Source organism: Carassius gibelio, chromosome B6 (assembly GCF_023724105.1).
Source record: "Carassius gibelio isolate Cgi1373 ecotype wild population from Czech Republic chromosome B6, carGib1.2-hapl.c, whole genome shotgun sequence".
In the NCBI taxonomy this organism is placed as follows: Eukaryota; Metazoa; Chordata; class Actinopteri; order Cypriniformes; family Cyprinidae; genus Carassius; species Carassius gibelio.
The window spans coordinates 7,974,578-7,989,194 of NC_068401.1; the positions used below are offsets into that span (position 1 = coordinate 7,974,578).

Sequence of the window (14,617 nt, forward strand, 5' to 3'; positions counted from 1 at the left end):
GGTGGGCTGGATTCTGAAGTAATAATCGTAACTGAATGGCACTACAGTCTCTACGCAGCTGTAAGGTAGTGTCTCTCTAGTGTGCGAACTGAAAGAGACAGTGTCTCACCTTCTGTCTGAGCAGATCTCCCAGGCATATCTTGGCAAGTCGAAGGAGGTTCATCTTTCAGGGAGACAGTGATTGCTCCCGGGCTCTCTCTTTCTCTCTCACACATATGCTTTCTCATTCTCTCTGTATCTGTGTGCATTGTCAGAGAGAAGCACTTAGAGAAGTCTCTAGTGTCGCAATTGACCCAGTTAGAACCCAGGTAAAGACAACATGAAGGATAAACCTAATCACGTCATGAGTGGAAAGTATTGAGTGTAGAATAAGTGTTATAGTATAAGGTTATAAGACTTCTTTCTTTTTTCTTATAATATTTTAAATATACTCTTTAGCGAATCTCAGAAAGAATATTCAATTTTTATACTTAACGTTAAACAGTTTTGATGCATAAATTCACCTGTAGCATTTAAAATGGCACAGGCTTGGTTTAATTTGTGTCGTTTTATTTGTTATTTACACAAAATTAATTAGATTCATCCATTATCTAATCAGTCATAACATGAAAAATGCATAGCAATTTTCTTTCTTTCTTGTTCCCTATGTGGTACAAAAGCTCATTCCTTTTCATTAAATGTCTTCATTCCCCTTTTTTTTACTTTGTTTATCATTTGGTAACACTAACAGATATTATGCTTAAGGCCAAACTCATTTACATAAATAGTAAATGAGAATTTTTAAAAGGGAATAGAGAAAATGCTTTTACAGCATTAAAAGAAAAGCCACCGTGCTTCATCCTCAGCCACACAATACAATGATATTCTGAACTAACAAGAGAAAGCCAGTGTATTTGAAAATGTGATGAGATGTTAATTGCAAAATGCTCTAGAAATACAAAATGATCTTGGAAGCTTTGTCTGCAGTGGCTGTATGTGAGATAATGTTCTCACTGCAGCAGTGTAATGGTCTAATTGGGTGTTTGGATATATTTGTATAGCAGCTTTTTCTGCTTTTTCAGACATGGCCAATTACGCATCCAGGTGTTACTCAGAAATAATGAAATGAACAGCAAGAATAGAGTTAAATGCTTTTAAATGGGTCTGCAGATTAGCATTACAAGCATTTGTAGCAGGAATGTGTTCACTCTTTCCCACACAGCAAGGACGAATCACCCTGACAATGACCTGCTTCTGTTTTTTTGGGGTCACAACCTCAGCCTCTGGCACCCTCAAATAGGCTGTTATTAGGGCTTGTTTGAAGATAGAAAAAGCCTCCAGCACAGACAAATGCACACACACATATACTGTGCCCGGGTCAGAGTATATTTTTAAAACTTCTAGATAATTTTCAACATGCTCATCAAAATATAGCTGGAAGCAGGTACTGTATAGTAGTTTGAGTATACATATTTTTGGGTATTTGCTATTTGCTAGTACTGATAAGCAAACACAGTATAAAAAGAAATGCAGATGGGCCAGGCCTGGTTTACCACCATTCATCACCTACAGAACCATGATATTTTATGACACTTCAAAACATCAAGCATCTAAGCGAGTTCACAGGATGGTGCGTCAAAGATAAATATATCTTTGATGTTATTCTGCCAGCACATACAGTGAGATAAAACTCAAACATGATAATACACCCTCAAACAAGCATATAATCTTAAATCTTAACCTATAAATACTAATAAAGATTCATTTGTCATTTTCATATTTCTTTATTACAATGGCTGTCACACTAGCTTTTATGTTCTATTCATATGTATGCAAATCCACGCACAAGTGTAATATGTTTTCATGTTATAATCACTTATTTCTTTCTTTGCTGTCATCTAATGTTCAGTTAAACTTCATTTAAAAATTAAAATAATAAACTATCACTACCACCACTGACCTCTCTGACGAGACTCTAACATAGAAGAAATCGTTTTTTTTAATTATTATTTATTATTTCTGATTTATTATTGGACTAGAAGCCCTGGAGTGGGGCATCATATCCATATAATAATAATAAAACAAATTCTTGGTCATGGATCTATATGAAAAAGATAGGGTCTATAAGCACTTTTCCCTATATGATAACTCCTAAAGCTCTCAAACCAGAGACAATGAGCTTTTATTCTCATCCAGACCATCGCCTACTACTGCTTTAGTGTTTTTAAAAAACATTCTGCAGGGGTTAACATGAATAGCAAGAGGAAAATGAAGCACACTAATTTAATTGCGATAATTTATGCACTGCCATCAGAACGACTGATGCACCTTAAGATACTTACTTTAAAGTGTTCTTTGTCTGAGAACATTCGTCTAAATTGAGCAATAAGCGCTCTGCCCCTCAGAGAATCTACTGATGGAATTTAAATTAAAACAGTGTGCACAAACAACACCCGTGGCACCAATTTCAAACACACACACACACAAAAAATACCAATTCACACAAGCATTCCTCCTTGAATCATCCCTGGGCTCTCCTAACCACTGTAAAGTGATATAATACACACAAACATGCCTATAAATCCACTGTCATGTCCAAAAATGAGGAGTTATGTGAGGGCTCATATGCAAGAAATGAACTTAGGCTGTCATGTGACTCTTCGTAAGTCCTCTGGGCTACCTTTTAGCATGTAAATCCCAGGCTTGCAGAGATACATGGGAAAGAGGGGATTTAAAAAGAAGTGTGTGCATGTGAAAGAGAAGGGCAAATGCATCATAGTTACTCCCATAAAAAGGGAAAAGACAAGAGAAGAGCCTTAGAAAAGAGTCTGAACTTGTAATAAGTCATGTCTGCAGAGCCCTAGACCATGAACTTCACAGATGATTGGGCTTCCAGGGATGTTCTTGTGGTCTGGACTGTCTGAAATGTGTAAGGGCACAAGAACACACCAGTATCTGCTCTCTTAACTCACCGACACCGCTAAAACACCAGCCAAGTCCTCCCTCGGAGACGAAAACTGACTCTGTCTGGCTGAGTTCCCTGCCCTCCCTCCCTACATGCTCAAACTGGAGAATAAGAATCTATCAGAAAGAGGGAGATCTTGGTGAACCGCAGTCAATGTGTGTGTGAGTGGGTGCATTTATGCTTGTGTTCAAGCTTGCGTGTATGAGGGACGTACTAGTGAGTTATGCCTGCATCCCCCCAGGGATGATCACTTAAAAGCTATTAATTTATTTCTTTACTCAGTTTTTCTTAAACCGGACCTCAAGCTAAACTGAATCATTACAATTCATGCATGAAATTAAAACCACTACTATATCAAAAATGTTAACAACATATTACAACCAAGGGATGTTAAAAATTCAGAACTGAAGAATCTATCTATCTATCTAATCACCACTGGCAAGAGAGGCTTTTAATAAATGTTGGCTGTTTATGCAGCACAAATGCAATTTCTATTTTTTAAAACCGATAAAAAGGGCTGTGCCATTCCCCTTTTCCAAAATGGTCAACATCCATAAATACCCTCAGTCGATCCGACTGACTAACGCTGATAAATAAACAGGCAGGCAACTCTGAGAAAGACATTGTTCATTTACATTGTAATACAAAGCTTGAAAAATCAGTGAACTTTTCATAACTTTCGAAACAAGGCTTTGCCAAGTCAACATTTTAATTGGTCATTTAAAATGTTTCTTTTCAAGGTAAAAATTCTTTGAATTTAAATTAATTGTATTTCTACTTCCTTACATTCAAACTGTAATTGTGCATCCAATTTAGTTTGTCCGTAAAATAAAACTAAATTGTACAAAGTATTTTCGGTGTAATTCTGAATGGTGCATAACCCGGTTACAACAGTGAACAGATGATGACCTCATGGCTCAAACAGTCACATTTAAGTAACTGAGAGGGATATAAAACAGGATGTTATCTGTCTCAAAGGGTAAAGGCACGGAGGCAAGCAATTACAACGTAAGCCTGGATTTTGGTCAGCCATTATAATGATTTTCTAATGGCACATCCAAGTACAAAACCAAAACAAGATCCCACTAAGCTTGACGCTATTTGTGGGAGAGAACAGAGTGTTTAGTGAGTTAAAGCCCTAAACAAATGTAGCCTTCTTCACAAGACGTTCACTCTCAAGGGAGGAACATGATTCAAGTGTTTAATCAAGGCTGCTGGACAGAGAACAGAAGTAACCACAACTAAAAACTTTAAACCATCCAAAGGGCTTTCACCACGACCTACATAAAGCAGAATAGATCTTTTATTTTATCTACAGTGTTTTGATAATCTCCAGAAACTCACAGATCATATTCTGTCATATCGTAAGATGGAATATCCCATCCAGTGCATGCATGTAGTATGTCTCCAGTGTATATCTTGGCAGTAAAGAGTGGTCAGTGTCAGTGTTGACTGACAGAAGTACACTACGATTGGACATAAAGGTCCTGGGAAACAAACCCGTCCAATATCGCATAGAGTATCAGTATTCCATTTTGGAGAAAATGTTGTAAACATATAGTTTAAGCTGCCTTCCAATTGCAATTCCTGAGAATAAAATTGCAATAAAACTGCACTGTTAACAAATCATGGATGCGTAGTCCTGGAAAATGGGCTACTATCAAGAACATAGATATTCAGAAAAAACAGCTCAGAGAATCCCAAGGGAAATACTGCTTTAGAACTAAAAACTAATTGCATTGCTTATCCAACCAAGAGCTGTGCACGAACCTCAAACGACCCAACATGAAATCCAATTCCCCCAGCAAGGGTTAAACTCAAAGTCACAGAGTGTAGCGCAAATTCTGAATTTAGGTCTTTGCTGGCAGACATGCTCAATACCAAAGAGTGTTTGAAAAACCAATTAAAGAAGCACAATAACATGCAACAGAAAAGAAAGTTCAGGCGGCAGACTGTGAAAACTCCTTGAATTAGAAAGGTGAACAAACAGGTAATCTAAAAATGTAAGTAGCTTGCTCAGCAAAAAACTGAAGAGATTCTCACAAAACAATAAGGAAAACATACTTCCTAATACTACAGTAGAAGCATATCACTGAAAGTTAATATAATGAGGCTCGGTTTCCTGGAAATGAGGACAAATATAATAATGCACGTTTCTCATGCAATCTATACCATATCAACTGCGATTGTTTATATTTCTATGTTAATTTGTGGATTTCACCCACAAAGCAACAGTGTAAGACAGCATATACAACAGAAATGCATCTTACCTTTAAAGGACAGGAAGACTCGTGGAACAGAAGCGGGTGGCAGGGAAGACAAAGGGCTGCTGTGGACCGAGACAGCTGAGAACACAGACACCAGAAGGGTCCCCAGCACCAAAGTCCCGGCTCCCTGCATGATCACTTTATCCAAAGACCCACAAGAGATTTATTCGGTCCTGCATGGGAAGGGAGGGAGGAAGGGGGTGAGGATCCACTGATACATTCATGATTGAGATTTCACATAACCATTCGCTTATCTTTTTATTGAATGGAAGAAAATGGAAATTGGTAATAGAGACACGCTGATAAGTTACAGCTGGAGTGATATCGTCACAGATATTTACACACTTCTACTTAATTTGTTATCGGTTTCGTAATACTAAGTCTACCAAAAAATGGTAAAATACGGTTTCAAATTCTTTGTGGAAACATTTCACTTTGTCATAATTCATTTATTATTATTAAAATATTAATAACACACATTATATTTTTATTGCTCTATAATAGTCATTAAGTTAATTGTGTTGAAAATATATATTTTTTAAATCATTATTTTTTAAATTACTTTTTTTAAATGGAAATAAAGATATAAAAGAAAACCCAGTAAGGTATCAGTCATAAAAAACTGAAGTGATTGATTTCTGTCACAGCTATGCCTACTGTTTTTTTGTTTTCAATCAAATAATAATAATAATAATAATAATAAAATTCAAATAAAAAATCAGCACATGACTTGCAATTGAACTTCAATTATCAATAGCAGTGGCATTCCCTTTTCCAGCCAAAAATCTCTCAACAAATCGCTAAAAATATTGGATTTCATCGGATTTCAGTGCCGTGCAATGGACTGATCCTCTTAAAAATAAGCGCGTATAAAACCATTTGGATAATAACTGTGCTGATTGTCTATATAAACAAGTGTTTGTGATGTACGTGACGTGAAGCATAAAAACAATACTACTAATAAAATAAACTTAAATGAATGCAGATCTCACCTACAAGACGTCCGTCACAAACGCTCCTGTGTGTCCCGATGTACAAATCATTTGCAATCCAGCGCAAAGAAAGCGTACAGAAACCAAAACAATGCGTCCAGTCAAAAGTAACTGCATACACGTGTCTTCAAAGTAGTAGCTCCTTTAAACTAATTTATGTGACTGTGATTCCGTGGAAGCTCAAATGAAGTCCGCGTATCCCCTCTCGCCCGGAGTTTTTCAACGCGTCTCGTGTATTTTTGTCCACGCAGCAGCAGCAGCGAGCGCGCTTCAGGTCCACTGACTGTCTGCTGTTGAAGTAGTCTGGCAGGTGGATGGAGCGCTGCTACTCCCCCTGGGCGGAGACTTACCTTAAAAGTAACACCCATTTATGTTTTCAACGCAATTAGGCATTACAAATGCATCCGGAGCTAACAAAACAAAAACACGGGACATGTTAGTAATGGGGGTGCAGCGCTTATCTTCACTAAATCACAGGCAAACATGCGAACGACTGCGCTCTTACTCACTCTTTATCACTCTGGGCGACGCCCACGCGCTACACGCCTTCACAACAGTGGCACACAGGTTTTTTGGAGATAAAAGGCTACATTTTCAGTGCATTGTTCAGAAAATAAAGGCAAAAAAAAAAAAGTTGTGTCTAAAATTATAGACTAATAATATATATTTATTAAACATAACCCCCTTCTTATGTAAAACGTGTCTTTTTCTGACACTAAAGTGCAAGATTACACCCCCCCCCCCAAAAAAAAAAAAAAAAAATAATAATTTTTAATAAATACTGATGGAAAAACACAAAAAAGCATGTTTCACCATGAGCAATGAGCAATTGCTCCATAGCATGCAAAAAAAAACATGCATGATATTCAAAAACACAGTATTCATTAATCAGAAGACCTGATTTTCAAACAGAGGATACTTTGCTAGATGTCAACTTTTAACCAAACTAGAACAAATCTCTAAAAATAAACCAATATTTTTTTTGGTAACCTACTGTAGATATAGGTCCAAAAATATTTAGGTCAAAAGGCAATGCCAACAGCCCTTTTATTCAAGTGTGTGTACCTTTTCCTTTCACTTTTACTGGGTGAATTGTTGATTTTATTAGATCACAAAACTAAAAATCACAAGGCTTCTGTAGCACAATGTACAAGTTCATGGATTCTGATTAGCAATACAATTCGCAGTATTATAAACATGACTGGATTAATTTACCTCCAAGTTGAACTTTTGTTGACAACCTCATGGATCAAAAACATTTCACAGTGCATTATGACAAACAGATGTGTTTGTTGTTATTCAGCACAGTGAAACTCGCTCACTCATTTCATGTCATTTTAGAATAAATTCTGTAAAGTATGAAATCTGCCCTTAATAGAGAGGAGTCCATGTCAATGTAGAACACATAAGGACTGTGTGAGAGTTGTGTCTTTTTCTGTAAAAATGGCATAAAGGCACAGCATGATTTGTAGATTTGTTGATGTTAATTATGCACTCTCAGTAAAGGCCCTGCGTTTCCTAAGAACACAGCAGAACCTGGAGTCATATTGCAATATGGATTTTGCATGCATGCTTGTGTGTCCAAATATTTGTGCAAAAAACAGCACAACCTGATGTTAGACCAAGTTTGCACAAAATAGCTATTGCCTAACCACAGAAATGCCAGTTAGAGAGCTATTCATCAAATAAATGGATGAATTGCAAAACACATCCAAGCCACAATATATACAAACCTTTAATTAAGAATGGTCACTGACGGATTTGTGAATTACATTTTATTTATTTTACTGTTTTAGTGCTTTTGTGTGTGTGTGTGTGTGTGTGTGTGTGTGATAAAAAGAAAGTGAGAATGAGGGTAATTTAGAGTGGAAAGTCATGTTGCAATGTTCTGACCCAATACAACTGTCTATATGCAGTCTGTCTTTATTGGTGTTTTAACTAATGGTTTGTTAAAAGCAAAATTTTTATGGCATTTTCAGAATAATTATTCTTGCTATCTGGTCTCCAAAATAGTTCAAGCAAAAATGAAAATGTGCTCAAATTTACCTACCTTCAGGCTGTCTATGATGTAGATGAGTTTGACTCCAGTCTATAAATTAGCGTTTTTTGAAGTGAAAAGCTACATGTTTCTAAGAAACAAATCCATCATTAGGCCTTTCTTCTGTCAATAATAATGCTTCATCCAGTGAAAAAGTCAACCCCCTGTTGTCCTCTCACATCAAAAACCTCCAACATATATGTAACTGATTCGGATGATCTTCGCTTATAAATGGTTTTTGATCTGTGCATATTTCTTTCCTTATTCAGATGAGACAGCATTTTACTGGGAAAACATGGCATTATAGGGGACTATTTCATCTATAAACTGTTTAAAGTATGTCTTAATGTTTGATTTGTTTCCTTACAAACAAGCAGCTCTTGGTGTGGATTACTTGAGGATTATTGTGGTGTTTTTATAAGATGTTTGGACTCTCGTTCTGACTGCACTCATTCACTGCAGTGAAGCACTGGTGAGCAAGCGATGCACAGTTTATTGCTCAATTTCTTTAAATCTGGTCTGATGAAGAAACAAACTCATCTACATCTTGGGTGGCTTGAGTTTGAGTACATTTTCATCAAATTTAAAACTATTTCTTAAAGACAAAATAATGAATGCTTCATTCCCTGTATTATATTGCATGCTTCAACATGCAACATTTCTTGCAACATATTTTGATTAGCAAAAGTAGAAAAAGTCATTAAAGTGATCAAAGCTAAATAATAATGATCCTATTATGATATAAAAAATAAACTACTCTTTAAAACTAAGGAATGTTTGAGCTGGAGTTCAAATCAGTCTCTTTTCTGTGATAGCTGATGAATCTCTTGATGATGTTTTCTCTTTGAAGTTGGAATGTGTGTGCAAACACTCTCTCTGTCTGATGAGGCCATTGAAGAAGCACAGATAAAGATAGACAGATAAGGGAGAGATTTGTTCCTTTCAACACCTGACTGTCTGCTAGCGAAGCATGTCATTCTGTGCCAGTGTGTGTTTGTGCACTAGAGGAAATGAACAGCTAGTCTGAAATCTCGATAGGCAAAATGACTCACTGTGCCTGGATTTCAAAAGCCTAAGCAAATGCAGCCAAAACAATATCCTTGAATTAAAAAGAAATGGTTAAGCCGAGTACTGTCAGTGAGAGTGTGTGAACTGTAAGTGTCTGGTAGCAGTCGGCTCGAGCAGACAGATAACAGGTGTGTTCCAGGATGACAATGACACAGAGACACAGAGTGGCCTTGATTTTCACACACCAAGCCAAGGCAATTACCACTCGCAGCACAGTAAAGCATCTCATTATCTCTGCCTCAGCAGTCAGTCAAAGCACAGGCTTGTGTGTGTGTGAGTACATTCCAATCCATTTCATAGAAAGGAGATGGCGATACACACCGGATGAGTGGATTAAGCATGATTCTTGTGTGAGATGATATATTCAATAAAGGTTTGATTAAGTGCGATTAACCCAAACCCAAAATATTTCTTCAGTATTCAAAACTGACTATTCAAAGGTTATAAAAAATTCCATCATCTATATGCAAATATTTTCATGTAATTTATAGCTGCAGGCCTGTTAGCTAAATATACTGTACGATTATCACTACTTTTTAATTATCTGAAAGATTATCTGCGGTTCTTTGTGACACTTCATAATCTCATTTATGATTATCATCAAATACCATGATTGCACAACCAGATGCTGGGTAATTTAGATCAAATTAAAATGACATTCAGAACGAGGCAGATGTCTTGGGATTTTTATGGTGTGTGTTAGAATCAGATATGACTGTATGGAATATTGTTAGTGGGATCCACAGCTTCTTCTGACATTATCTTTGATAATAGTTAAAACCGTCTGGAGAAATGGACGGATACAGTCAATGGCATTAAAGTAGAAAGGAAAAACACTTAGCACTTTAAATCAAGGGGAAAAATGGACTGGAGGAAATGACATAATTCATTGTAGTTAATTCACAGATAAAGGTCAAGGGAAAGTTGTCTAGATCCGATTTATATATATATATATATATATATATATATATATATATATATATATATATATATATATATATATATATATATATATATATATATATATATATATATATATATATATATATATATGGGATGTAGTTTCCCTATGATAAAAATAATGCTTGAAGAAAAAAACTAAAAATAAAATAAAATATTTTCATTAAATATAAATAAAAATTATTAAAAGAGAGAGTTAAATAAATTGATGGATGACAAAAAAAAATACTTAATGCAATTTTATTTTATTAAACTAAAAAAATGACATTTATATGTACATAATATATATTTAATAAATAAATACTTTTTTGTAAAAACAAACAAAAAAATAATATTTTTTTTCTGGTGTGTACACTTCAAGCTAACAGTTTTGATTCATGCACAATCATGAAAAGATTACACATGCACTCTTGATCAAGTCCATAAATATCTGTTCTTACGTTTGACTATTTCCTGTCATGACAGGCCTGTAAGAATATGCATATGCAACTATATGAAAATAGTTTTCTCACAAACACAAACACATGCAGGTCTGATCACCTCTAGTGCTTGTAACAATGTCTGATCATGTATCAACCCTCAGTCACGGAACAGGACCTTTTACCTTTGAGATAAGACATTAAAAATGCACAGCCTCCGCTGCCACTCTCAGCACCCCAGCCTACTGTTCATTAGCATTTAAATGGGAAAGAGATAGCCGTGTTTGCCTGTAAGTCATATACCTACAGCAAAGAGCGGAGAGACTTCAGTGGACTTCCTATTAAATTCTACGCCTCTGCTGAATTTATCCTCATAAAACACTGAGAACAACTATAGGAGCTTAGGCTTTTATCTCTGGCTGCTCACAAAGGACTGCTGGATTGTAAACAAATTAGCTGTTGTGTTTGGAGGACTGTTTAGATTAGTTCAGCAACACTGTTTCAAAAGCAGTTCACTGTACATCAAGGCTGGCTATTTAATTCACATCTGCATATTCATGAGAACAAATATGGTTTGTTACATTCTCAGTGGGTTTACTAGAAATCTACATTCTAACCAGTTAGTTTTGAATGCTTATTCAATCGTTCATGCAGTTATTAAACGATTGTTTTGTTGCATTTAGAAACTGTCAAATATTACTCAATTATTTGAAAACTCATCAAAAAGCATTATTTTATTGGTAATAAAGAGCATTACCAGAATGCTCATATCTTACCAGTAGATATATGAGATTTGGAGGAATTTAGCATTACTTGCAATGGTTTCAAGTTAAAACTAAAAAACCTCTTAATGCTGGACTTGTTTCTTCGAACATGCAGATTTGTACTTTATAAGATGTTAATTGATGGACTGGATTTGGATTTCTTGTGTATTATTGTGATGTTTTCATCAGCTGTTTGGACTCTCATTCTGACGGCACCCATTCACTGCAGAGGATCCATTGGCGAGCAAGTGATGTAATGCTACATTTCTCCAAATCCATTCTGATGAAAAAGAAAACTCATTTACATCTTGGATGACCTCTGGGTTGATAAAATATTTTTGAAAATTTTCATTTCAATTATTCTTTTAACAGCACCAAACCATAATGAATCTAGTCTTTTTAGCAGGCTAGCATTATCGGATCTGTTTTGAGTTATAGAAAGCCAGACTGCTGTGCTTGAAAGATCAATCTGTCAATCTTTGGAACAAGTAGCTTAAAAGATGATAGTCTGCTTGTCCCTGATCTTTTCCAGATCCTGAACTGAAGCAACCTACACTGTGGTTTTAAGGGAGAGGGGGAGAAAGTTTAACTTAAGGCTTGTGCATGTTTCCGATTTGTCACCTCAGAAAAGCAGTCGTGTTTTAACAATGTTTCGTCTATGGTCGGTTTTCGATTTTCTGAGTGACCTACTATCCTTTTTACAGTACATACAGTAACAATAGACTGAGCGTCAGTGGATTTTCCTTTTTCCCAGGGCTGAGGGTATGAGCTTCCCTACAGTGGTCACATATGGATGTAATCATGGCTGTTACAAACTGAGGTGTCCCACGAATAACAACAATGGTTTCATTTCAAATGCCCCCCGTCTGAAAGAGCCTCTCTTCTCACATCCCACAGCCAGCAGGGTTGTGTAACCATCGTCTTGTCAGAGTTGGCTGAATAAAACCCACCTCAAACTCCTACCCGTCGCCCCAGAAAACCACAGATGGCCCATATATGAACAACTAGCCCGGTGAACGCTGAGGAAACATGCTCCAAATCTGAACTATGTACTGAATATACAAAATCTAAAGCTCTAGTGACCAAGGAAATAGGCTGAAGACATGAACGATTCTACTGGAGTGGAGGTGATGGTTTTAGAACAAGAAAAATATGTCTCTGTGGGTCTTTTCGGGGGATGGAAAAGAATGATCCAAGAACTGGACTCGCTAGATCTAATTCACTTGGGATTAGATGAATACAATGAGAAACGCAGAAACTACTGATGTGGGTCACCGCAGATTTGAGATACAGTATTGCAGTCTGCTGGATACAAAAGAGTAAGGCTTTCTGAATTGTCTATAGGCAACTCCTGGTGCCTCCCATTCAAAGAAATAGCTAACCTTAAAAATTAAATGTCTGACTTTTTTTTTTTTTTTGCTTTCATGTGACTTGTATCTCTCATGGAACACAAAAGGAGCAACGCCGTCTAACTCTCAGTTTAACATATATAAGAGAGTGTATAGATAAATGTTCTGAAGTCTATCATCCTCATCAAGGCTGCATTTATTTAAGTCTAACCTGATCTTTCAGAAATTATTCATATATTCTGATCTGGTGGGAAATTTCTTATTATCATTATGATTTTTTTAAATGAAAATGCTGATTAATGGTCAGAGAAGCTGACATAGTCACATTGGCACAGTTGCCCTCTGATTTAGGCCAGCGAGAGCGACTGGCACATAAAGCCCTGAATCACTGAGCCTGAACATTCTGAACATGTTTAAATCCCCCTGAATTAATAACAGTTAATCCTGTGGTGGACATGAGCATGAGCATGACAGAAATGCCATAAAAGCTCAGAATAAAAAAAAAATAGAAGGGTTCTCTGCACTTTTTTGACCAATTGATCCAATTAGAGCATTTAAAATTTTTATTTAACCAAAGTAAAATAAGAACAATTCAGAGGTTTTCTGAGGAGAATTTCCTTCTCTTCTGAAATTTTACCTTGGTCTGTGTTCTATTCTCTCACTGTGTTAAACCTGCAATAAATTTCATGTACTTTCCTCATTTGCATGACAGTGCTATCGTTAAAAACATACAATAAATGAATAAATGTTTTCAGGGGATATCAATTAAGGAAATACACAATATTTAAAAGTAAAAACACAAAAAGATTCTAAAGCCCTTCTTGGTTTTTTTATTGCATGTTCAAGTAAAATCAAAGAAGCTAGGAAATTCTTGCATGACACAAATGATTAATCTGTAACATCAGCATATCCATTAAGCACAAGGGCAACATTCAAAATCAACTTAAAAAAATTAGTAAGGACGCCACAAATACAATTATATAACTCTCTATGATATAAGATGATGTAAAAACAACAAATGTTAGGAGAGAAGAATGGCAGCAGTGTTGGATTTCCATCTTGTTTAATGTAATAAAAACATGACTACTTTCACACATCTGCTCCAGGAATTTCCAACAGGATGCATGTTTTCAAGAGACCCACTATCTCTTACCCAGATGTCAGCGCTTAGTATGAGGTATCTTGTGCATGTGTGCATGTGCACACTCACTGTGGTCAGATTAAACACCAATAAACACAACATGTGGCTCTGATCTTACAGTGATGTCACAGCTGCCCTTTTATTAATCCTTGAGGAATGTCTGTGATTGGCTGCAGCGTGCTCCACATCTTTAACCTCCTTAAGTAACAAAACCCAAGTGATTTCTGCAGCTACGGCTCTATATAAACCTCACTGCACGGCCAGTCAAAGAAACATTGATTATAGCAGCAATTATTCATGTTTAAGAGCCAAATAACAGCAGGTCCTTTCCCATAAAGATTAAATCTGCCTCAATCCTGCTTTATAACACTCTGCTTTGCTGTTTTACCCCAACTGTTAAATATAAAAAACCCTTTTATTACTATAAATCATAATATTATAATAATAATTAAAAACACAATAACTATTAAACAAATTATTTTTTATTAAAATTTGATATTATTATAGAATAATATCAATTATTATTTATTACAAAAAATAACAAAATTGCTGTATAGTAGCAAATGTTAAACATTATAAAATGAAACCCTTTTAAGAAAATAATAATAATTAATAATATTATAATAACAATAATAATTTGATTTTCTAATAAAAAAATTAAGATTTTAATAAAAA

The 14,617-nt window shown here is 35.8% G+C and overlaps 1 protein-coding gene across 3 annotated transcripts in view; it reads right to left on the minus strand.

Annotated features, from left to right (window-relative positions):
• sema3fa (sema domain, immunoglobulin domain (Ig), short basic domain, secreted, (semaphorin) 3Fa) overlaps window positions 1–6,692 on the minus strand; it is a 42,717-nt gene extending 36,025 nt beyond the window's left edge. For 2 of the 3 annotated variants that reach the window (XM_052559803.1, XM_052559801.1), the window contains exons 1-2: window positions 6,204–6,692; window positions 5,215–5,384 (exon numbers count right to left, since the gene is read on the minus strand). In XM_052559803.1, the coding sequence (XP_052415763.1) occupies window positions 5,215–5,344 (130 nt within the window). In that variant the 5' untranslated portion in view covers window positions 5,345–5,384; window positions 6,204–6,692. The remainder of the gene's footprint in view (window positions 1–5,214; window positions 5,385–6,203) is intronic. The other variant, XM_052559802.1, reaches the window with a different exon arrangement.
• Window positions 6,693–14,617: the final 7,925 nt, after the last annotated feature.